The sequence below is a fragment of the Ptychodera flava genome, chromosome 19 (genome assembly GCF_041260155.1).
Source record: "Ptychodera flava strain L36383 chromosome 19, AS_Pfla_20210202, whole genome shotgun sequence".
NCBI lineage: Eukaryota > Metazoa > Hemichordata > Enteropneusta > Ptychoderidae > Ptychodera > Ptychodera flava.
In genome coordinates, this window is record NC_091946.1 from 35,521,356 (window position 1) to 35,548,309 (window position 26,954).

General features: G+C 37.0%; 1 protein-coding gene across 1 annotated transcript; it reads right to left on the reverse strand.

The window, feature by feature from the left end:
• Positions 1-26,800, reverse strand: LOC139119423 (structural maintenance of chromosomes protein 4-like). The gene is made up of 25 exons (XM_070683232.1): positions 26,621-26,800; positions 26,183-26,258; positions 23,812-23,996; positions 22,862-23,053; positions 21,992-22,168; positions 21,253-21,417; positions 20,185-20,312; positions 19,576-19,716; positions 18,552-18,702; positions 17,423-17,587; positions 15,795-15,972; positions 14,812-14,921; positions 14,171-14,302; positions 13,521-13,682; positions 12,434-12,474; positions 11,576-11,763; positions 10,884-11,116; positions 10,385-10,511; positions 9,603-9,792; positions 8,430-8,617; positions 7,800-7,930; positions 4,354-4,533; positions 3,715-3,947; positions 2,883-3,066; positions 1-2,527 (listed from the first exon to the last, which is right to left on the reverse strand). Exons 2-25 carry the CDS (start codon positions 26,238-26,240, stop codon positions 2,369-2,371), a joined length of 3,798 nt encoding a protein of 1,265 aa, XP_070539333.1. The 5' UTR covers positions 26,241-26,258; positions 26,621-26,800; the 3' UTR covers positions 1-2,368.
• Between the last annotated feature and the right edge of the window lie 154 nt (positions 26,801-26,954).

The window sequence follows — 26,954 nt, forward strand, 5'->3', positions numbered from 1 at the left end:
CAATAAATCATCTATTTCACACAAAAACTACTGTACATTAATATTCAGAATGTTCACAATAAAATGGAAAGTAACAGAAGATAGAAAGGAAAATATTTACTGTAATAAATTAAATCTGAGAATGTTTTTGCTCAAATGTGTATATGACAAGTTTCCATGCAGAAAATTTTCCAATTGAGATATCGAGAGTGTAGAAAATCTTCCAACTGAGAGTAGATCATATAAATGCTACAGATGTTTGTTTCCAACTCCAGAGAATATTGTCCATATTTTGTTGTCTAGACAGAATTGATTACGATAGAAAGTGCCTCTGAGACAGATATTCGGACTCCAAAGTTTTTACAATACTTTTTTAGTCAACTGTTTGTGAGGGTTGATTTTGAAGCTATTCGATGATATAAAGTTTTTCTCAGTCTTATTTTTTAGAAAATTGAAAATTCAATTTTTCTCCATACAGTAAACAACACAGTGATAGGTAATTTTTTCCCTCGTACCAAATTTTGCACAGTGACTCCTAGTTTTTATTCTTGATTTTGAAAGAGAATGGTTTAACGTTTCCTTGAGAAAGCTGTAGCAAAACTTAGGTCTTTTAATTCGGAGGCACACACTACCTAAACAGAAGAAGAGTTGATATTTATCCTGTGACACATAATGTCTACCCTGACTTTACCCATCATGGTGTCAGCAACAACAACAGTACATGAAAAAGCAATACAAAAAAATTTCAAAATATCATGATTATTCTAACAACATTAGCTTCTATCAAGATACATTCACTTAAAAGAGATACCTCTGTCACCCCTTGTTTATTATGTACAAATCCAACCACAGTATTGAAAACAATGGGGTTGAACCGATCCTTCATTCAAATTGGGTAACATGACTAGAGAAATGGCAGTATTGTAAAAATTCTTACTCAACGTTGCAAGGCCTGTGTCATAAGTTGTGCAAAATTCTTTTTCACCCCCAAATATGTTATATAACATTACAGATATGGTATTTGCCATACACACCAATAACAAGCTACAGAAACTACTTAAACCCTGTCGTTTATGTACAAATATTTATCCCATGCAGACAAAGATCAACTGGAGTTTAATTGAAGTATAATTCACTGAACAGCAGAAACATATTGACAACTGGAAACTGGCATTGTCATCTGTAACAGCAATACGGTGAGGCAGGATGCTTGGAAGAATTTACATTTGTGGGAAAATTTTTCAGGCAGTAAAAAAATCACCATGCACAATTTTCAATGACTTTTAGGTTAAAAATACTATTTTCCAGTTATTGTTTTCACAATAGATCATTTTTATATACCATTTTACATGTCATTTTTATGATACCACAACTCATCATTTTGTCAATTTGAAACTTGTGAATGGATTATTAATGTACTAGGACCCTCCAGGACTTACTTTCATTTACAAGGACTATGTCAGGACTTTGCAGGTGGCCTTGAAATTCAATGACTTTAAAACTTTCCAGGAGCATATGGACCCTGTTCACACAGAAATGGTACCATTTGTGTTTGTACCTCACATTTTTTGCTGGAATTCTCAGAAAAACATGGGTGAATTATTGCTCAATGTGGTATCCACAAAAGGTATTTCAGTAAATACACTTTTCACGTTCTGCTAGACAGCTGTTCAATCTTTGGAGGAAAAATTTGTTAGATAACTCATCTGGGACTTCATGAAGTGATTGTTTGAAGTCCTACATTTCTAGGATGGATTGTTGACTTTAAGACTTCAACTGAGTCAATGTTGTGTTTAGCAAGGGCACTTCAATTGCTGTGTACACGGTGTGGTTGTCTGTAAGACAATGGTGCCCACTGGCTACATGGAACTGATGCATTCTGGGATACTACATATGCACTTGATCGTTGAGAAGCATGTGATAAGCGAATGAGGATAAATCCCCTTTTAAACCTGATGAACGGACCTACTACATTCAAAAAAATACAGCAGAGTTCAACAAATAAAGCAGTTTGTTATCAACATGTATGAACTGAATCTTGTGCATGAAGTTACAGAACATAATGCAAACTTGCATCGGAGAAAGCAATACCATCTGTTCATGACACCCTTGGAGATGCCAAGTGTTTCTTTATTAAAAGAGAGATGTCTTTAGTAGACAGGTGTCACTCTAGTGAACTTTTTAATTTTTGTCATGAACATGTCCTTATTAGAGAGATATCCAGAATAGGGAAGTGTCTGCAAGGATAGGTTTTACTGCAGCAATTTGTGCAAATGTCTTTGAACAAATATTGCATGGCTGATAATGACCGGTGGTGTTACACACATGGTTGGCGTCAGTTCGAATAAGTTATCGTATTTATCATACACAATAGACAGGTGACAGCATACTAGCCCTGTACGGGGACAGTCTGTGCCATGACTCTTGGGTTGATGGTCACACTCTTGGTACAGTTGTCTGTTTTGTAGATACCAATGAGTCGGTCTGCAAGCTCAAACATGTTGTTACGCAGGGATATGATGATGAACTGGGCATTCTTGGTCCGTTCCTGAAAATTTGACGGATTGAAAGAACATGTAAGTCTTTGATCACCCTGAGATAAACTATATTGCTAGCAATTCAGTTGTTGGTTACTTGCATACACTAGCATACTTTATATCAAAAGGTGATTGTGAGAAATTCATACCTCCAATACCTAAGGACACAATGGGGCAGCAATTGTACCATGTTTGGTACATTCATTATCAATCTTTACAAGATGTCAAAAATGTATGTCTGTATATCAATAAAAACACAGGCACTTTCTTCAGATGTCTGAGGATATACAAAGTTAACTTTCCTGCTGAAACATATTACACTAGTGAAACAACTGTAAAAAGAAAAATTTTCGAAGATTTTCTAACCTTGATGTAATTTCCGATGATGGAGACATTTTTGAAATCCAGCGCGGCATCAATTTCATCCATGACATACAATGGTGTGGGTTTGTAGTGATGCAATGCAAACACTAAAGCCAGTGAGCTTAATGTCTTCTCCCCTCCAGAGAGATTGGAGATATTCTTCCAGCTTTTCTTGGGCGGACGTACACTGAAATGAAAAAAAATCACCTCTGAGATATGCAGGCAATGTTGTTTGTCATATACATTTATTTCATAGATAGAGTGCAATGTGATAGAAATTTGAAATTGATATTATCACGTAATACATTACAACTGAATCATGAAGTGTGTTGATACTAGATAGTTTGTTGAACTGATATACATGTATCTTCGTGAGAAGAAGCTTTCATAATTTGTCCTGCTATTCTACCATTGGCCCCTCTTCCTGGTCCCAGGACGCCCAGTTAATATAGACAACTTTGGTCAGCTATACACAATAAAATACATTTGTTTGTTTGTTTCCTTGGATTTATCATAAAATAGAATTTGATTTGTTCTGTGAAACTTGGTCAATGATCCTTTTTTCTTGCAAAGTTTGAACAAGCATATACATTCTATTTTCATTTAGACATTGCCAAACTTTCTGTACAGCATTCACACAGATATCTAGATGTTACTATATTTAACTCTTCAAACACAACTTTCCAACATGTACTGTAGGTCCTGAACTCAAATACCATGATGGATATCAAAGTGGGGTCCACCCACTTTTGATGGTGGACGGTTTAACCCAATAAGCCTATGTGTGAAGCAGAATTAGAAATAAAAACTTTCTGGACTGTTCCTGACAACTTACCTGAAGACAATTCCCTCTGAGAATGGATCCAAGCTGTCAACTAACTCCAATTCAGCATCACCACCCAGGGTAATCATCTGATACATCTCTTTCAGTTTGTTGGTGATGATGCTGAAGCCGGCCATGAACATGTTCAGTCGTTCCTTCCTCAGCTCTTCATGTTCCTGACGTTTCTTGTCTCTCCGGTCCGTGATTTCATCCAGCTCGCCGACACGCGCCAAGTACATTTCTTCCTGTTAATCAATAATAATGTGGATATTAATGCTAGTGGACAGAGATAGTCTCCACATTCCACGAGCATCCTACAAAAATCCCAGACACATTCTAAAAGCTACAAAAAATACTGCTATTACTAGGATAGAAGAGTTAATTGGCTTGGCATCAGCAATGCCTGTCTGTGTCATAACTTTTGAAAAGTTTTTCTCAAATATTCTATGATATGAAGCAACTTAGTGAAATGGCAAAACTGAAGGACACTGGACTTAAAGCCTTACAGCACTTCAACATTATCTTAGGGGTCTCTATTGATTGTTTACAAAGGGCACCCTAGGACAAGCAGTTGAAAAATAAGGAGTATTGGGCCCATTATTGCTCGTATGAACATATTTTTCAAAGTTCACTATTTTTGTATGACTTTACCTTCTTTTTGTATTCAGCAATGGCCGCCATGTTTGGTTTCATTTTCTGCATGTCCTCTTCAACCACTGCAATTTCATACTCTATCTTCTCTGGATCAACGCCTTCAAGTTCATCATCAGACAGAGTGGGCAACTCTTTCATTTCTTCACCTTCCACTTCATGAAGCTCCAGCTTACTGATCTGAAAATGTCACACAAGGAGAGAGGGACACCATGAGACTTGAGTGACTTGGTATCGGATATTTCACAGTTGTGCATGGGCTCTATGATGTATGAATTTATTCAGTATTTTTGTCATATGTCAAAAATCATTGAAATTTTGAGATTACAAATACTTGGAAGTATTAATTGTATTTGATTAAGCCTCTCACCCCTAAATTCTTGTATAATATAGGTTGACCAACCCTACTGAAAACAATGGAGATGTACCAAAGTTTGGTGATGAAAGGTCAAACCTCTCACTCCTACATCCCTGTATATGGGTCAACTGACCCTTTTGAAAACAATGGAGATGTTTAATGGAGCTGTGTTATCAGTGAAATGAACCGCTAAATTACTTCCTATCTCGTTGTGTAGGACTGGCCATTTAGGCATATGGTTGCTCGGGGTATTCTTGCCTGTGCTGAAAGGGCCAGTTTAACTGTAACTTTTGACAATTTTTTTCATGATTTTTGTTTCCTATGTCCATTGCAAGTTCTTGTTCTACTCCCCAAAGCATGTTGAAATACCAACTATTTAGCTTGTCAATGTGTAGAATGCACTGTTATTCAACTGTGCACTTTTAAATTCCAGTCCAGATCAGAATGCACTTGTCAACAATAACAATGCAGTCTACACATATACAGGTGGAGTTAAGGATGATAAATACCTTTTTAGACACTTTCAGATTTTTATTTTTTTCTCAATTGAACATGTCCCAAACCCAAATAAAGTATACATTTTCTGAAAGCCCTGATATAGAGCTATCCGACCAAGCACAATGCACGGTCATTATTTGCATAAGAGTCATGTGACAAGCGTTTTGCTGAACCTTCCAAAAACCGGTTTTCCCGGCCTTATGCGAACACGCTGCAAGATTTCCGGTTGGAATTTCTTCATTGACAAGCCTTGACAATATCCTTCAAAACCGTGTCTGCGATTTTTTCTCGGAGGCTCCATTCAAATTATATGGCGTGATAATTAAAATTCCTTGAAAAGCACCTTCGTCCAACACCTTTAAGAGCGCATTAAAAAATAACAAAGGCATATAAAGGAAATCCCAGACATGGATTTTGAGTTCATTATGTTTCCAATGGACGGTGTGAATTTCAAGCAGCTAGTGTTTGTGAGCGCGAATTGACGAGGTGCCAAAGAAGGGTACTTCATTCACACATTGAATTCGAGAAAAACGCAAAAAACATGTTTTGATACTTCTACGCTACGGCATTTGATAATTAGACGTGCACGAGCCTCAACACGGGCATACTTTGTTACTAAGTGATGATGTCGGCCGGGAATGACAGTTGTTCAGAGAAAAAGTCCCAGGAAAATAAAATAAATCGCGGAAAACTACCAATTTTTGGAGCCTTGCGTGTCGACACATCGCCACAGCGAATGGCTTCAGTGGGAAAAACAATGACGTCAGCAGTCATTACTGATAGCGGGCGTGTCCTAAATTCATATGCAGATAAGCTTGTTTGCATTCCCCAGATCACACTCCCCTCACACGCTATATAGACATTGCAGAACCGTAGACTTGATATAGTACTATCGCACTAATTGCAAAGTTAATTCTAGGACGCGCCATTGCGCAATAAAATCTCGAATGGCCCTCATTTCTACGTTTGACGCGCCACTAAGGGCGCAACATTATATGAATGGGTCGATCACGCACAGTTCACGTAGTTCCACAGGCGCTCCTTAGTTGGGTAGTCTGCTAAGTAGATCGATTTTCGGATCGATCTATTGATCCCGTAGTCGATATACCCGCCACTGCAACCTAAATACTCATTTAGGTTGCAGTGGCGGGCATATCGACTACCGGATCAATAGATCGATCCGAAAATCGATCTACTTAGCAGACTACCCAACTAAGGAGCGCCTGTGCGTAGTTCATACAGTCGCGTAGCTCGCCGAAGGTAATACCTCAGTCATAGTGTGACATGTAAAACGATTCAGTTACCTATCAACCTTTAACCTTTGCAATTAAATACCCAATATGGTGGTACATAGGAAGCTGGGTAGAAAGGACTGATGTAGGGGCAACGGTGTTTTGGAGCCGTTCGCATGTGGCATGGCCGATGAATATAAAACAACGGCACTGGCCGCTGCGTAAAGTTGGAAAGCTAGTCGACACTCGGATTTTTAACGCCGGTATAGTTGATGAACCCAGGATGATCGAGCAGTCCCTTAAATTGAAGCGTTTGCAACGTCTACCGTCCATACAAACGAAACGTTGAACACTGCAAGGAAAACATCCATGATCGTTTGAAGAGCAACACATTTAGGTCGGACACATCTCGTTTTCCAGAGTAGCCAGGTCTTTGCATAGAACAACACCGCTGTGTAAAACCCTTTGGCCAGAACCAATGATCGTAAATTTGCTAATACATACGAGTTATGTTTAAAAGTTGATGTTTCGATCACTTTATTGAGGTCGTACGGGTTACAATCTCATGCTATATCAGTGTATGAGTAGCCTAATTGTCGATGCGAGCAAACCGAGGGCCACTCTCGGAGAAATCCTACCGGTGCGCTAAGCTTTGATCACAGTCAAAATCACAGTCCTTAGCAATTTGTACAGTTGTTCAAGTCCGACATATCAATAATTCATCACATAAGTTACGTAAACAATTTAATCAAACCAAACGGTTTGCTGTTGCCATTATTGGGCCTGTTGCGTACGTGTAGGTCTATGTCTGGAACTGTACGAATACTTGTTTATTTGACTAGGCTTCGACAAACATTTAATTACGGTTTATTGTTTACAGACGGAAGTAATCCTGGTGTTTGGAGAAGTCACAGCACGTCATTATGTAAATTAGCTAATGCAACGCAACGTTGTGTCACTCAAGATGGATTATGGAAATAGCAATGCAAATGTGTCCACAATGTTTACAAAAGCTCCCCGATTTAACCGGGATAGCCACATGCATTTGTTTTGATTTTTAAAATCGTGAATTACACGGAAACCATTCCTTATCTTGAACTGGTGACACATCTCAAGTCTGGGTCTTACTTCAAGGCGTATTCTCAGAGAATTTTGAAAATTTGACAGAAAAATGAACGATTTGGTATTTATCATCCTTAACAAACTAAATACTGTGTATCTCAATATGCTTTGCGGAGTAGAACATGACACTGAAGTTGACATTAAAAACCAAAATTGTGAAAAAAAAAATCATCAGAAGTTACATCCACTGGCCCTTTCAAGACATTACACAATGGAATAGATGAACGTCAACTCACCTCTTTTTTATAATGTTTGATTTTCTGTTGATTTTCCTTCAACAAATTATCCCATTTCTCCACACCATGGGAAACTTCCAAGTATTGTTTCTTCAGGTCATTCTGCTTAGCCTGCAACTGTGTTACCTCCTCTGTCATAGAAAATTAAAGTTTGACGGTTTATTGTTCATGCAATGGGTGGAAATATATCTTTATGTATGGTACATTGAATATGTCTAACATGGTAATTTCAGAAATACGATTGAGCAACTTACTCAACAAGCACATAGGTATTTATGATGGCAAATGGTTATTTAATTTTCAACTCTTGTAATGTTACTTTGTAGAATATCCTATCTTATTGCCCTGAGTAGATACAGATAAGCTTAGATATAAACTCTACAGGTATGATATAATTTGGTCATAGATGACAAAAAGTCTTTTTATCTGTTATCTGGTAGTAGAAACTTGTTTCTTGTTTATCCTATTCACATCAAGTTTCCAGTAAGCAGGCCAAGATCAACCATCTAGGTCATCGCCTGTTGTTGAACTGACCAGATATTTGAGACAAGTCCAAATCTACAGTAGGTCAAGGACTTTTGAACATCTTTGAAAACAAAAACAGAGACTAGACTAGAGAGGGCGCCATACCTTTGGATTCTTCCAAGACAGCACTGGCTTCTTTCAGTTTTTCTTGGGCTTCAGTGTATGATTGTAGCACTTTGGTTGCCTCCTCTTCCAGTGTCTTGAACCGTTCTTCAAGTTGCTTCATATTTTCTACATTTTCTTCAATTTCATTCTCAGTGGATTCAACTTTATCTGCAGCCTTCTTGATGTTCCTGGTACAAAATCACCAGTGAACTTTTATTAAAACCATTTTCTCCCGATAATTTAGTATAACCTCATTGGTAAACTATGGAAGACCGGTCCACGACATGCGACACGCGAGTTTTTTTTAACTGCACTGGGAGTTCTTAAACTGCGACCTGGGAGTTCTTAAACTGCGACATGCGAGTTGCAAAACTAATATGGCGTTTGCATACATGTCATTTCGTTCTCCTCCTAACGATGGATTACAGAGGTAGAGACGAGCGTATTTCTGCATACTTCTACAATGAATACACCGTGGGAGAAATAGCGGCCGTGGAAGACCGGTCACGACCTGCGACATACGACCTGCGTCTTTAAACTGTGATCTGCGACCTAACCCTAACCCCTAACGCTAACTAACCCTAAGTTATGCCGTTACAATTTTTCCCTCCCTTGGCCTAACCTCCAGGGTTGAAAGCGAAGTAAGGCTTTTTACGAGAGAAAACCTAACCCCTGACCCTAACCCTAACCCCTACCCTAACCCTAACCGCAGTTTTAAAAACTCGCATATCGTGACCGGTCTTCCATAGTAAACTATTGCAGGCTTGAACATTGCAACAAGAAAACAGGAAGACCAACTTTAGGTAGAATGCGCCTTGGTGACAAACATTTGGACTCTCAAACTTTTACAATATTCTTTTGACCTACCACTTGTGAGGTAAATATAACTTTCACAAGCTTAGTTTTGTGAAAATCGGGAATTCCCATCCCCCCTCCAATAACACAGGGATGGCTGCCATTTTGAATTTCAAATATCAATAAATATTGGGTAATTTGTTTCTCTTGTATTAAAATTTGCATGAGCAAAAGTTTAAGTCTTTCATTCTTGGGCGCAAACTACCTTACCTTATGATGGCAATGAAGATGAAGACAATTCAAAGACTTTTTATCATGATTGCAAAAGTCAAGGGTAAGATCTAGGTCTTATTTTAAATGACTTTTTCTCCAACTAACCTGTCAGCACTTTTGATTGCCACATTTGCCTTTGTAATGGCACCTGTGCATTTATCGATTTCAGTGGTGACACCATCCACCTTGGCTTGCTGAGAGTTCAACTTTGACCCTCCAATGTCCATGATCTGTTTGTGTAACTTTTGTACTTCAGCCTCTATCTTGGCAGCAGCCTGAGCCACTTTGTCGTAATCTGTGAAGAATAAATCATTAAAAATCAAAATTAAAAGTTTTCTTTGATGTGAGGAAATTCTGTTTACAGATAAATTGAAACATTCTACATACACAGTGCATTTTTGTATGACAGCAATACGTATGGACATGAATAACTCCACATGATTTCAATTGCAACATTCCTCCATTCACACATAAACATATTATAACATGCAAAAGTAAAGAATTTTATTCGTATCCTTTGAAAATGGGAAAGTCATGTGCAATATGAACTGGAGCATATCATAGGGTCTAATACATACAAAGTCCAGGACATTGAAAGACGTTTTCAGCAATTTTCAAGTACCGGTAATTTCTGAGGTCCCAAGAACCATTCAATGCATCATTATTACAATGTATCATTTTATATATCATTTTTTTTTATATTACAACTGATCATCTTGTCATTTTTGAAAACTGTGGGCGGATTATCAATTTTCCAGGACTTTCCGGGACTCAATTCCATTTTCAAGGAATTTACCAAAACTTTCGAGGAAGCTTTAAAGTAAATGATTGGGCTGTAAGGCTAGCTAAACCTGTATCTATGTCAGCTCTGACACTTGTAACATTACCTTTTTTCTTCAGTTCCAGTGATTTCTCCATCTCAGCTAGTTTCTTCTTGTCAGGTGCACTAGCAGCAACTTGCTCCTCAAGTTCCTTCACCTGTGTCTTGGAGGTTGATTCTTGTTCTGTCAGCGCCTAGTAACCGAGGATACAGAGATGATGCAGAGATATAAACATGTTGAGAGAAAAATAATGAAAAAACAATTAAGAAAGTGAATTCAAATTTTTTTATGGTACAGAGTGAAAGACAAATTTTCGGTAAGATGGAGATATTGAGAACAGTGTGTGAAGAAAGTGTGTGAAATTTGCAGTGAGTCAGGGAGAAAGAGAGAGAGAAGGACAGGGGAGAGAAGAGAGAATGCAACAAGAGTTTGATAAAAGGGACATCGAAGCATAAACCAGAATAATGTAGAAATGATAGAAAATTTAACGATCATAGACTGAAAAATGGAAAATTTTAAAAGAAGACAATTATGCAAGTCTATGAAATTGGAATTTCTGACCAACCTTAATATCCATGTGATATTTATCAAAGCTATGTTTCATCTCTTTCAAGTTCTTTTCTAAACGTTCAACTTTCTCTTCTAGCTGGATCTTGTTGTCATGGCATTGCTCAGCCTGTTTCATGTCGGCATTTAGTTTCTTCTCCATCTTTTCCACATCTTCCTTCCTGACATCACTGATGACGGCAGATCCCATTCTCCCCTTGGCTACTTTATTTCCACCACCACTCATTGTACCTGTGATGTTGATGCATAAAGACAGACAGACATGCAATTAACATGTACTTGATGATATTCAGGGCGATTTCAAATGTGTCAAATATTTCTTTTTTAGGAAAAGACAACGCTCAAACACCTTCTCATCCTCTATGCTGCACTTTTGCTATCATTTAGTCCTATAAACAGGTGGAAAATATTGAAGAACTTAAGAATTCAAAAGGTATCATATTCTAAAAGACTTGGACTGAAACTTAAATTTGACCTCTTCATCCCTAAATCCCTTGAAAGTGGACCAGTAAATCTTTTCAAAACATTTAGACTGAACCAAATTGTGATGAAGGAAAGGCTGGATTACTCAGCAAAATCTCATTTGGTAGATGGACTTTTACTCTCTAGGGAAAAGGGATGGTAGGGCCTAGTGACGTCAAATAAAGCTGACAGTATAATTCCAAGGATTGTGGATATGTGCAGACAGACCTGACTGATCAATGAGTTGGCCAGACAGTGTGACAACTCTCCATCGTTTGGATCCTTGGAAAGCTATCCTTGTAGCCTGATCCAAGTCATTGGCCACCAGTGTGTTCCGTAAAGCATAGTAGAATGCAGTCAACAGCTTCTCATCTTGAACTTTGACCAGGTCAAAGAGCCGGGGTGCATTCTCTGGCCTGAGGACAAAGTTAGAAATGACAACCATCATAAGTATAATACAGTGTGTATGTCATAAAATGCCTGGGTGACACCTTGGTAATTATTATATTGCAGCTGGATCTGTTGGTGAAATTTACTGCAGTACAAAAGTCCAGTGAGCCTGATCATTGTTTTTGCAAAGGTTGCGACATAGGTACTTGGTTTAGCAACCTCTGTACTCTTTCTGTTGTCCTCTGATTAGTCTGATAGGACTGCGACTGTACTGATATAGCATGGGGAATTCTGGGCACATATGGGAACTTTAGTAGGGTACTGCCTTTGACAAAAACACTGGTGCAGCATCGCATTGTACTAGCTAGCTTCCATTGTTTCACCAACAAGCATTTCAAAAAATAAACAACAAATAACATAACTGTAACAAATTCACTTAAAGATATTGCTTTCATTAGAGCAAATCACTCCATTGATGAAGGCCATACAAGTTGCTTTCTCCATTAGTGATTTGAGGGACTTGGAAAATGATTGGAACCACATCAAGATTCAGTTGAATGGATTGATGACCAGAAAATGATCTAGGATACACCTTAAAGACAACGAGAGATAATTTGCCAAAATTGGAAACTGAGAAGCAAATAAGTTAGATTACAGCAGCTTCTCAGCACACGACAAGAGATGAGTGTCACTTACGTATCAATCTTGGTTGTAGCATGCTTTTCAAATGTCTTCATCTGGGGAGGAAAAGAAAACATCCAAGATTTATATTTTAAAAAAGTCAATAACAATAATTTCTTTAAATCATTCTATTAAAACATTCTGTAGCATTGACTTGTAAAACGCAGTTATAATTGCTTAAAAGTCAGACATCTTTACAAAGTACATGTTCTCCCATGAACACATTGACATTATACAACAATGAAATATCCTGTTATGTTAAGCTGAGATCAATATCTGCAAAAATGAACTTGTACCCATCAGCCATGACGGAAAAATCTACAAAAAACCCCAAATCTGCTTGATATATCGATTTAGAAAATTTGCATGTATATCATAAGGTGGAGACATTTTACTGAGCAAACCTATATTTGAAAATTGCTACAAATGGAAGAAGCAGTCACCCTGAAAACAAATCTGAAAAATTTACAAAACTTGCTCTGAGGAGATTGATGATTAACGAACTCAAAATGTTTACTCTCTTGGATGGAGCTGGGCTATTACTCCTTTTATACAGTGCATATAATTATGGTATCTGTTGTGTCTGAGTGAGAGTCAGGCAAAAAACAAATTACATGCGTATCATATTGAAATATGCACATCAGGACTTCTTACTTTTTTGAGTGAGTTCAAAAAATCCTAACAAATAATAGTTTTCCAAACAAACAACTCACAAACAAACAATACAAATCACAACAGATTAATTTAAAATCTATGGATGAAATGCTTTCTATTCATAACCATGAAATGTTAAACAGGAAGAGAAAGTACTTTGCATTCTGTATAAATGACTGACAAATTTATGGTTGAGGAGAAACAGAATGGAAAGAAGTACATCACATTACCAAATCACTATTGCTTAATGTCAAGGACTGGAAAAAATGATTTTATTTTCTTAGCCTCAGGGCAATAACAGGGTGGAAGGTATTTTGCTGCAGGGCACACCATGTGGTCAGAGCAAGAAGCGCCCTCAAGAGGCAGATCTTCAAGTCTTTGGCAATCATAACTCATCTTTTGCAAGCCCCTGTCCTGGTTGAAGTGAGAAATAGTAAACAGTACATACCTTATCAAGGCCAATGAAAGTAGCTTTGCCCACATTATGTTTCTTCAAGTATTCCACGCATGTGGTGGCGGTGTCCATTGTGTCAACTACGATGTGGTCCAGTGCACCACACGCTGTTGATATGGCAACATCGTACTTTTCATCTATGGCTCCCAAATCACCCTGGAAATTGATGAAAGGAAACACAACATGTAAATTTTCATCAAATGTAACCCTGTCATCCCTCTGTCGATGTAAATGGTTCCAACCATGCTATTTAAAATGATGGGCCCCACCAAATTGCTGTAATGACCAGGCATAAGGTACAATAATTTGTCTTACATGCACAACTGAAAGCAGGGATTAGAATTACTAATACCGCAAACATAAAAGTTCAGAGACATTGTTAAAAAAACCAGTATGAAAGTTTTCTCTGTGATGCTATGTTATATTGTTTTCCAATTTGGTAGACTGTGATATTGTTATACTTCAAAGACGACTCAGAGGCTTATATAATGTGATACAATCAAGTAGAAATCATGTGACTAAAAGTTTGACAGCATCTCTAACATTACCGTAGTTGTGGTAAGCAAATCTCGATCTAACATGAAAGTTTCATGTATTGGCTTTCACATGTTTCAAAGCAATCCTAAACTTCTGACACTACTCACCATTCTTCCAAAGATTCCAGGAATTTTGCCGGACCTTTTCCATCCCATGATAGCTTCCAGGACAGCACCACGACTGCTTGCTGCCTGCATGGAGCTACGTGCTTCCTCAACTTTGACTCGGTTCTTCCTGACCTACAGGTACAGACAGTAACAGGATAAGCAAAAATTCACAGACAACTCTAGGCATGACTGTCATTAGAATTCACCAAATAAAAATAAAAACCATCCTTGGCAAAAACACTTTCAAAATATTGTACTTCTAAATAAGGAAATTCATGTCTCGGATGTAATGACTATTCGTCCGTGAACAATGGGATGAATTTTTTGGTCCTGAGTTTTTTATGACAATACTAGGGAGCAAAAATTCAAATTTGTATAAATGATTTTAACTAGCAATCCAGAGTGCAAATATGCTTACAAACAAAAGCAAAAAATTAGTATATCAGTTAGTCTTTTTTTTCTGACACAATGACAAGTCATCAGTGAACGAAAGGGTTGTTTCTGGGTCCTTAGTTTTTATGACAATACTGAGGAGCAAAAATTCAAATTGTATACACATTTTAACCAGCAATTTAGGGAGCCGTGTGCTTGCATACCCTGGCAACAAATATTTATATCAGTTATTTCCGCACACTGCTTACCTCTTCTGTGGCAGCTTTCTCTGCCTCTACTGCCACCTCAAGATCCTTCTTGCCTTTCTCAAGCTCTTTCTCCAATTCTGGAATTTTCTTTTCCATCGATTTCACAGCACTTTTATCATAGAAAGGAGAAAAAGAAAAAGACCATCATCAAAATTTGACTAATCCATTCAGCTACCACATACCTGGTAAACTGATTATCTGTTGATAGTAAAGTCAATGCCTGGTAGAATTTGACGTAAGGCTCTTTCCCTCAGCAGTTACTTTCTCACATGAAAGTTTCTCAACTCATGCATTGGTCACATTGTTGTAATGTAAGTCAAAAACAAGGGAACATAAAATTGGTGTTTTGGAGAAATGAAAACAAAGTATGTCATATGTGACATGTAGCCTTGCATTTCTTGAACCTTAGTCATGTACATGTGAATAAACGCTGCACATGTGTATAAACAATGTACCCATACATGATTGTGTATAAACGAAGAATAATCAAAAGGCAGCATTGCCTGCTATTAGCATTTACTTTCTTATGCACAGAATGGTACAATTATGGTTACTCAAACTGAGGTTACATGACTAAGTCTCACAGACTATGAGTACGGCATATTAAACCCTTATCCTGCCAGGCCAATCACTTCCCAATCTTCCAAGTCAGTAAAAAGCAGTATTGAGCCAAAACCTATACACTTCTCACCTACTTAATTGCATTGTATGTCATAACACTGCAGGTATGGTTGGTCAATATTATGTTTAAAGTATTTCCGTTTTCAGGTGCCTTCAAATGTTCAAGTTTTTGTTAGCAAATGTAAAATGCAAAACACGGGATGAGTTATGCCATACTGGCTTTAACCAACTTGACCTGATGGTGGCAGATGAACTTGGAAGGAAATGGGTAAATTGTGGGGAGGGTGGTTTTGATGCAAACAGTCTATGATGCATACCACTTGAGTTTCAAAGTATTTAACAAACGTCTGTCTACCTTAAAATTTGTCTGTCTTTCACAGTTGTCACTGCATGTTCATAATTCTTCTTAGCAGCGCTCAGCTGTGAAAGTAACCCGTCTTGTTGACCTTTGTAGAGGGAAAGTTCAGATCTGCATACATCCATCTTAGACTTGGCATCATTCACTGATTTCTGGATTCCCATCAAATCTTTCTCTTTGGCCTAGGAGGAATAAAAACAAAGAAAGTGATATGGGGAACATATCTGAAATTATATAAATAGTTATAACAGTAGATACATTCTGTCCAGGTTTCTCCACAAGTGAATTGGGGGTGGGGGTGGCACCTTCTGTCTTTTTGAGCAATCTACACAACTATATTTTCATAGCAAAAGAATGTGCAAATCATGTAAACTGTAATGTGGTGGCTCCTCTGATTTTCCAAGGTGTGGAGAACACTGCAGTTTTACGTAAGGACAAACTCTTGATGATAGCAAGCACTTAAAGTCTGTAGATAAACTTGTTCAGTGGTCAAAAATTTGGCGCTTAGATTTGAATGCCAGCAAATGTAAGGTACTTACCATCACCTTAAAAAAGAAACCTATTAAGTTTAATTACCATGTGGATAATTGTTTGCTCGATCATGTTTCTCACATTAAGGATTTGGGTATCATTTTTGATTCAAAACTCACTTTTGTTCATCACATTGACTCTATTGTAGGTAAAGCCAATCGCATAATTGGTCTCATTAAACGCAATTTTAATTTGATTACTCAAGTTGCTGTCCTTCGACACCTGTTTATTACTATGGTGCGTCCAATTTTAGAATATAATAGTTATTTTCAATTCAATTTCTGACAGTCAGGCAAACCGTATTGAGTCAATTCAGAAATGTTTTCTTAGATATTTACATCATAAGCAGGGATGTCACAGTGACTCTTCATCTTGGTGTAATTGTGACTATAAATTGCTCTGTAATCTTTTTAAAATTCAACCTTTGTTCTTACGTAGGAAACTATTTGATTGTATATTTGTGCGTAATATCTTCTTATGACTCTACAGATTGTACAGGTTTTTATGGTCTATGCATACCTAGATACTCTGCCAGACATAGACCTCTATTACACATCCCTTATTGTAGAGTTGATGTTACAAAAAATGGCCTGATTTGACGTACGTCACAAATTTTTAATGATCTGATTGATAAGGTTTGCGATGTCGATGTTTTTGAAGAATCTCATTCAACTTTTAAAAGACATGTTAACTTGTTTTTGTAATTGTTTGATTTTTAGAGTGCTTTTTTGTTTGTTTAAATTTTAGTGTATTTTATCCTTTTTTTTTTTATTTTCTTGTCTGTAAGTGGCTGCCTGATGGCGCTGTTGATGAGCAAATAAAATAAAATACAATAAAAACTACTCATTTGAATTTTATACAAGAGAAGGGAAAAAAAGAGTTTTGAAAGGTTATTTAAATTTGCTGTTTTGTGATCCTTATAAATGTAAATAATGATTACAAAATTTACAAATCATAGCATTAACCAATATCTAGGCTGTCAGAAAATATATACTTTAATAGGGTTACAAGCTAAGTTTTTTGTAGAGAAATCATTGTTTGGAAGGGTCTAATACTTATCCTGCAACCTTAAATTTGAAAAGTAACCAATCAAATTCTTACATCTTTTTCTGTTTGCAATCCCTGAGTTTCTGTCTTCAAACCTTCCATAATTTTACTCAGCTTCTCTTCCTCAATCTTCAACTGTGATTCTAATTCTTCTTTCTTCTTTGTTGCTTTCTCAATCTGTTTCTGACTGTCACCTGGCACATTCTTCAGTTCCTCCAACTGTGGACAGAAATTTTCCAACAATGATTATTGATGAAATAAAACTACAGATAAGTGATCAATCACACATATTTGAGATAAAGAAAAGTTAGATGTCATGATTATTTGTTCATGAATGAAAAAATCACGAGGTGATTTCAGTTGACTTTGATGGACAAACATGACAGGGGTTTGTGTTGACCTCTTTTGCAGGGCATGAAGCCAAAAGAAGAGAGCAACAGGTTTCTTGCTATACTGCCATCAATTACTCCTATTACAATTTCTTTTGTTTTTATTTTTTTGTTTGGCCAGGCATTCACTATCATATTAACTCAACTACTTTCAGATCCTGCTCTTATTCAACCTCAGCACACAACTGCAGAATGCAAGTTCTGCTGACAAATTACCAAGGTGTAAGAGTGAAGTAAAAAGTTGACATACATGAATATATTACAGTTATCAGTCACTGATCACAGTCAAGAGTGGCTGCATACTAAAAATTGCTGAAGAAAAAAATCACCACCATTTCTGGATATACTCTGTACAAAACAAATAAGATCAACCTGGTAACACAATTTTATCAGCAGGGATCATTTTGGTCATTGTTTTAGTATTCTGTGCCAAGAAGTCACTGCATGCAAAACTTTCTGTTCCAAATAGTAACATTGTAGTGTTGAGTCCCAATACCTCTCCCTGAGGCACCTTCTAATGGTTCTACTCCGGAATAAAAAGGACGCGATGTATTCTACAGACTCAGTACGCTCAAATAATCACGTGATGCCGGTACAAACAAGCCCACATGTGTACTAACGCGCATGGAAATACACGAACGTATATGCGCGTTTGCGCACATGGCTTTGTTTGTACCGTGGTCGATTCGAATTCCGGGTTTGGCCTATTCATCAGGGTTACACTAAAAATCCAAAGAAACCATTATTACTTTATAAGTTGCACAGCCAACTGACTGGCAGATTAACACTCGTACCTTTTCTTTTTCTTTTTGCAAAGCTTTCTGTAGCTTCTTTTCCTTGGACTTGGCATGTTTCAAATTTTCTCTGGTCTTGATATCTTCTTTTTCAAATTCTGTGAAATCGTTCTTTCTTTCTTCCACTTCAGTCTGAAGCTTTTCATTTGCCCTGGTGAAAATAATGTACAGAATCAGATATCTCACTGATCAATATCTCAGTTACTGAATTGAGAGATGCCGGTACAATACTTATCAAATATACGAGTCCAAAGATTTTTCATTTCCCCCGTTGAGAACAATTCATGAATGAGATATTTAACTGATATCAATATCTCAGTGATTGTCCATCTAACAAATCACTGTGATGTCTAAAATGAACCACTTGGAATCCTAAATTTACTTTTGTGTAAAACAAATAAAAATTTGCAATGTTCTGAAAAGAAAGGATATTCTACGTGGCCAAGCAGGCCATTTCTTTGAGATGTTGCCAAGCTAATGTACACACACAATAGTGAACAAGAGAGCAAACTTATAAAAGATCACAATACACATTCTATATTGTAATGTTGCCAGTGGTCGTGACAATCTGAAGACATGGCAAACTCTGTATAAGGTGAACTGGGATATGACTAGCATGGACAAAACTATGTCTGTTTAATGGTTCTACTCCGGAATAAAAAGGACGCGATGCGTACGCCGTTCTACATACTCAGTACGCCCAAATAATCACGTGATGCTGGTACAAACAAACCCACATGTGTACTGAACGCGTATGGAAATACACGTACGTCTGTGCGCGTTTGCGCACACGGCTTTGTTTGTACCGTGGTCGATTCGAATTCCGGGTTTGGCCTATTAACTTTCTCTATGATAAAGAAGTTGATGCACGTATGTACAGCTCATTATCAAACCCAGAGGCAGATATTGGTTTCAGTGGTACTGAGTATGCAGGAATAACTCCATTCCACGTCACAATCATTCATCTGTCAACATCCTCACTGGAACTTGTCAAAAAGAGACAGAATTTTTCAATAATCATTACCTGATGATCTTCTTTTGTTCCTTTGATTTTGTTTTGATTGCCTCTGTGACGTCATCCATCTGTTTTTTCACATCCCCAATTGCTGTTTCTGCTTCCTTCTTCTCTTCTTTCACTTTTTCAATATTCCTGTTAAATTTATGTCTGCAAAGAAAACAAGAGTAGTTCTGATGTGTATCACTTCCATATTTGTATGCATGTCTCATATTAACTATTTCATCCTCTTCCATCACCAAAAGACAGTGACATGTACACGCTTGTACCTGAATATTTGAATTATTGATGAAAAATATAACATTTGCTACTGGTCAGGGGTGACGTTTCCATGGTAAAGTACAAAAAATAATGTCAATATTTGACTATGATTTCAAGCTAAAACTACATGTCAAGGTACCTACATCAAGAAAATGTAACACAAACAGGCAGCAAGACAAGGAACTTGCAGTGGTTGATATAACTCTACCAAATCTGATCGTAGGGGGCGCTATTTAAGCAATACCATTACTATAAAATTTCTCCTTTACAGACTTTCATTGCATAGGATATCTTAGAAGGTGTTGCCGAACAAGGACAATTCATTTTAGTCAAAGTACTAGCAAAGATGATACTTACAAATGCTTTTGATAGAGGGTGTTTTTCTTCTTGAAGATGTTATTTTCCATAGTGAGATACTCAACCGCTTCACTCTTGGCTCCTTGAAGTTCATCTTTCTCCTTCTCAACCACCTTCACCCTGTTAAGCTGTAAGTTCAAAGGACACAAGAGTCACTGATGAGAGTTTGCCTGAGTTGAACACATATGCTAAGGACACAGTAAGGAGACCACGGCTCCATTATAAAACATTCAATGAAATTGTATCAATGGGTATAACATTGAGGCCCTCAGCCTGTAATAAAGTACACATGACATACAAACGCACATCACAGAGTTGTTACGAAAGCCACTATAAAATTAATGCAGGTTTTCCATGCATGGAGTGTTTGTGTGACAAATGAGAGCAAAATCGATAGCATGTACACTGAATTTGGGAGTTGTGACACAAGATCATTTTCCAGGACCTTTTGGGATTATCATTCAATTTTCCTGGACAAGGAAAGACATGAAATTCCAGGACTTAACCGGAGCATGTAAATCCAGGGTAATTTTGCTACTAAATGTTATTTATCAAAGTGTTCCATGACACTTCTGGAGGCCAGGAAAGTAGTGCATTGATCACCATTGAGAGAGACACTCAAGCAATTCAAAATAGCATCAATTTTTTAAAATGATGGAGCTAACATTTTGAAAACCAGTTGCAAACCACTTGATCTCTCAATAGAACATCTAAGTCAAAATTCTATCAACTTCCCAGAAGACAAAAATTCTATCAACTTTCATGGAAAAATCCCCTCATTCGTGAGAGAGAAGTGAATGAACAGTTTGATTTCCAAATTAAGAAACACATATTTCATAGACATAAAGAGATGAAACCGAGAAAAGCATATATATTGAAACAAGTCTCTCAAACACCTTTACATCTCACTTTTTCTGTACGAGTCAAACAAAACAATGTTCAGCAAATAATGGGAGTGTAATCAAAGTGACGATGCATGAATTCCACACACTTCTAAAGAGTGAAGCTTGTAATTCAACGATAAAAAGAATTGTTATGGTGAAAGGAGGCAAATCTTTAAAAGTTTACCTTTTCACCCCTATGTTCATTTAATTCCTCTACTTGTTTGCTGAGCTCTTCGATTGGTTCTTTGTATTTGCTGCTTCCAATGATGTCTTCCAGGTATTCAAGCATGCCTTCTTCATGTTCATTGGGTGCTTTCGGTTTCATCATGGCAATTTGTTCAACTTCTCCCTGTGGTAAAATAAACATTTCAGTGACAGGTCAAGTGATGTCACTGACTTTATAGCTAGTTGAATAGAAAAGTTAACTTCGCAAGCAATGACACTAATACAAAGTAACGCACAAACAACTGTTTTTGGAACTGTGGTGAAATGATTTTGGGAGGGGATGGTACTTTGTCAAACATTGTAACTTCTGTGAAAAAAATTGATTATTTCTCGCTAATAATGAACAACTTTTGGGTCCAACTACATTGCAAGGAAACATTTTTGTAAGAACCTGATAGTAAAGACTTGCATGGTGTAAACAGAAAGTGTATTGTTCATAAACAAACAGAAAGTGTAGTACTATGCAGGAACGATGCAATAAAAATTAGAGTATTAAAACCAGGGATTGAAGATTTCCTAAAAACCACTGAAAAGGCTTGGTGTGTGGTAATATTGCAAACAAATGTGAAACTTAAGTGTCAGCACATCTGCTGCACCAATATGCTAAACAGTCTGACAAAATCATACCTTGAGATATCTATATTCAAGGATGAAGGGGAAATCTGTAGAATGGACAGGTGTGTTTGTCAAATGCTTACCTGTAAAATCAGAAACCTATTGTGATCAAGGTCAATGCCTTCCAACCTCAGCAAAGCAGCTACTTCCTTGAACGGAGCTTTGCGTCCATTGATGTAGTAGTTGGAGGAATTGTCTTTGTACGCAGTACGGGAAATGACAAATTGAGAATTTGGTACCACTTCATATTCTTCACCAGGCTGTGAATTAGATGGAAATCAAATGGCTTGTATTGGATTCACAATACATTATTGTAAAATATCCACATGTGATAATATCTAACCGTCAGTGTTATATCTGCAAACTTTTGTTGCAAAATTGCATCTAATTTCCATTAGCAAGGCTGAAACCAATGAATAAAGTTAAAATCCTGAATATAAGCTAGAAAATGTTAGCACGCCATTATTTGCTGCACATTGTTGGCAACAAATAACTTATATTCGGACCTTCAAACATTTGTCCACAACGATGAATGTCTACATGAGTTCTGTGTAGTGTTTTGTAATAAAGGCAGTGAGCTAGTACATATTATTGGAATCGCCCATACCAGAATTTCCTGTGATATGGTAACAATCATGTAGCTAGACTGCAGAAAAAACACATGGAAAAATGAAAAATCAAAGTGGAAAATGTTGACTTGCAAATTATACAAATGTTGTGATTTCTTGAGCAAACTAACAGTACAAAGCGCTATATTTCATTGTTGATGTGTAATAATCCGTAACTTTGCCGAGTTCTAAGAATTCTTCCATCATTTGTCAGTGTTGAAAAGGAATCCCTTCAGTAAATCAATGCAATCCTATCTGGGGACAACAGAAGTGTACAAAGTTTCCAAAAACACTTATCTTATCAAACTCTCCAAAAACACAGCATGTGTGTAACTTTTGTCTTACCAGATCAATGATCTTCTGGAAATGAACATGGACACTGCAACTTGATATATTCTTATGATTCTCAGAGTTATGTATCAAGACAGAGACTTTCTTCGATCGGATCTTGTTGGCACGGTAACCAAACACAAACAGCATAGCATCTATCACATTTGACTTTCCGCTTCCATTTGGGCCAACGATGGAGGAAAAATTCTATAGAAGATCAGAAAGAAAAGAAAGAAAGATATAGTGTGTTCAGCATACCCTGGAATTGCTCATCCAATCTCAGAGACAAATATCATACAATTTGCATAGCCAATGTTCACCTAAAATCAAGAATTATACAGAATTGGGAAAGTTCACTAGTATACAGGCCTTATATTAGTCATCACACAAATGGGAAAATAGAATTCAATTCATTATTTTTAGAGTGCAGTAAAGGGCCAGTAGCTGCAACATTTGATAATTTATTCAGACTGACTCAGCTTTGTTTTTGTTTTTAATGTCAACTACATTTTCTTGTTGTACTCCCCAAAACATGCTGAGATATACAGTATTCAACTTGTTAAGGAATTCTGGTCTGGACTAGAATTCAAATTTAAACAATAACTGTGCATTCTACTGTTCTGTGTTAGCAAGCTGAATACTTGGTGTTTCAATATCTTTGGGGAGTTGAACAAGAATTTGCAATTGCCATATGAGACAAAACTAGTTGAAAGAAAATAAGTAAAAGTTACAGCTACTGTCCCTTTCACTCATTTGTCAATAATAACAATACATAGCAGTACATGTGGTGTTGATTGACTAAACAGACATGTGACCAATCTGGTGATACAGAAAATAGCCCACAATACAAAGCAAAAGACAATGTGTCAAAATCTAAGCAAGGAAAGGTGCAAAAGTGTACTCAAACCAGTGAGGAACTTTTGTACTTAGCCTTGTTCAGATACTTCCCATCATAATATACATACCTTATGAAATGGTCCCAGCGTTCTTTTCCCAGCATATGACTTGAAATTTTCATTGACAATCTGTGTAATCATCAGCCTAGGTTCACCATGTCTGGCGCCCTCATCAGGTGAAGCAACTGGTTCAGTCATCATCTTTTCAGGTGACCCTGCGATCTCTCTCTCATTTGTATTTTGTCCTTCACTTCCTAAAAAATAAAAGAGATATATATCTCATTGAAAAGATATACATTGTATCACAAAAACTCTATGGTCGCTTCCTGAGATCATAATATTTTCATTCTCAGACATAAACTCTATAAAGCATGAAATTTTAAACTTTCACGCTAATTTGACTTGTTTACAAGACAGTGCTTGACAAGCTGTCAACAGTCACTTGAAGAATGTCAAAGCAGTGAGCCCTCTCCGCCAATTTGACATGTCACTGAATCAATTCATGAGAATTCTCTTTGACTCAAGGAAATCTAACATATTTACCAGTATAGGTTTGCTAAACTCCAGGAAATTTTATGATATTCTTAAACTGACTCAAGCAGTTCAGAAAACTTAAAGACACAGTAATGTAACATTCAATGATTTTTTTCATTATCTTTTTATAATTCAATTGCACCTTCTTATTCAACTGGTACTCCCCAAAGACACCAACTATTTAGCTTGTCAACTTATCATTCAAATGTGTAAAATGCATTTTTATTGTTTACATTTGAATTCTAGTCAAGATCATGAAGTCAATTTTCAACAATAACAATGCAGTTTACAACCATAGGGGCTGAGTTGACAAGCTGAACTCTGTGTATATCAACATTCTTGGGGAGAAGAACAATGAATTATGGTTCACATTCAAAATAAAAATGGTGAAATTATCATCTAAAGTTAGCATTACTGGGGCTTTAAAACCTAGGGGAGGGCAGCCTGAAATTTAGATTTTAATCTGACTGACAAGTGGTTTTGTTTCCATAGCAAAAAGTGCAGAGGCTGAAAAAATAGGGACTGAGTATTTTCATCGCACTGAAAAAGCTTGCAGCTAGACATAGTAGATGTTTATGTTATGTTATGAATTTTTTGTTAAATTATATTAAAGAGCAGTACTTGTAAATTTTACCATGGTTCCCCAATTTTTATAAATTCCTCTCAATATTTAAACAATAATGTACCCCCTCTTTGCACAATATAATGTACGAGACAGAGCCGAGTACATTATGGAGTGCAAAGTTTGCTTGAGTCCATTATGGGCCGGGAGGGGGTACATTATTGCTTTTAATATTATTTTATATTTTACATTATTTTATAGTCTGATGCCAGTGAAATTGGAGATGTAGAAAACGTCTTGGACTCCAATGCTGGATAATCAGATACAAAGGGGGTATGACGTCACAAAATTCACTGGTATTGACAAAGCTATAATATAATAGGGGATAAGGCAAAAAAAAAAAAGAAAAGTTTCTGGTCAGGTCTTTCTTTAAAAAATGGTGCAGCCACGCGCATCTTAGTTTTTTTTATTTTCATTTTTTTTCCCTCAAGGGAGGGAGGAGGGTCAGTTTTATAGTTTTATCAATATAGTCACATATATGCTGTTCATGCAGTCACTGATCATGCCCCCCAAAGAATTTTCTCTTTCTCTTCAGCCATTTTGGTTTGGTGTCAGCCACGGCCGCCGGCTACAAACAGGGAAAAAAAAGGGCAACGCGCTGTTGTTCAAGTGATGCGCGCGCTGACCAGAAACATTTCTTTTTTTTTTGGCCTAACAGAAATGTTACAGAGGTTCCCAAAGCATTTAAAAAAACCTGTTCATTTGATTAATACCTGTGCTGTAACATATAAATATGACTTTCACTGTTTTGTCATGCTAAGACAGTACATACATACATTTTTACTGACTGTGATAGTGTACATACTACATATATGTCCAATATCCTTCCAGGAAGTTTAAAGGGAATACATTACACGGCTGCAAAGAATGTAACAATATTGCCTTAGCTAGAATGTAGAATATACTGACACAGGTCCAGCCTAGCTACCCTTGGGAAATGAGATGTTTACTCGAAATAAATATTACAGGGATGATTAAGTTATGACAGTTTACATAATTAATTTTGATTTTTTAAACGATAATTACACAGAATTTTTTCGGATACACTGGAGGAAAGGGACTTTTTTACTACTTGTACTTTATCAAGGTATTACGTAGTACATACAATTCTGGCAGAAAATAGTGCATCAGCTTGAAGTCATTTACTTAGGTTGAAACAGTCCCTCTATCCATGGGACTGTGGTTGAAATTAAAGTTGTTAATACGTTTGTTTCGCTTGTCCCAAGTAAAAATACTGTAATAGGTGCAAATAATTTAAAGAGAAAATAGCATTTTCCGCCTCACCTTTTTCACTTGCACTGCTCTCCCCAGTTGTCATGACACATGTTTCTGAATCATCCATTGTACTTCTCGTCTTCACCTGTACACGCAACAAGCAAGGAAGCAAAGTATGTCATTCAGACAAGATCGTGAGGTAGTTACAACCTGTGGAATCGATTTAAGCAGTCGAATTTAATAATTTCGAAAATAAAAAGGATTTTGGGCGACTTGCTTTCCTCCTAACACCGTGGTGTGTGCGGGACTAGCGGTGTAGTGCAAGACTGCACTATTATCATGCCCGTGTGAGAGATGCTCGATTGTTATTCTTTCATTTCCAAGCCTTCTCTTATCAATTCGTTACCAGGGATTAACTCGGACCTTGTGATTTGGGAAGCCATAGAACTTGTTAATTGTTTACTGTAACAGGGGCAATTAAAAATAGGGAATAAGTAACTATCTTACCTATAAACGCGGTAAAATCCTATGAGCTCAAAAGTTGGTTTCATTCAGACAAGACCGAAAATGGCGCCCGAATACGTTATTGGTTCAAAACATTGACCTCATACTAACGTAGTGTTTGATTGGTTAAGTTTGCACCATCTCATAACAGTGTTCATCCATGAATTCAAAAGTGGCAGAGCGTGCCACATGCAGTGTTACCTCATTTTTTCGTTCATTTACAATTCTTTATGGGAATTGAAGTATAAATCGCAAGAAACACAGAAAATTGAAAAATATCCTGAATAAGGCGTGGTTCCTTTTATCCAATCATCAACTGCATAACAAAGAGCAAGTG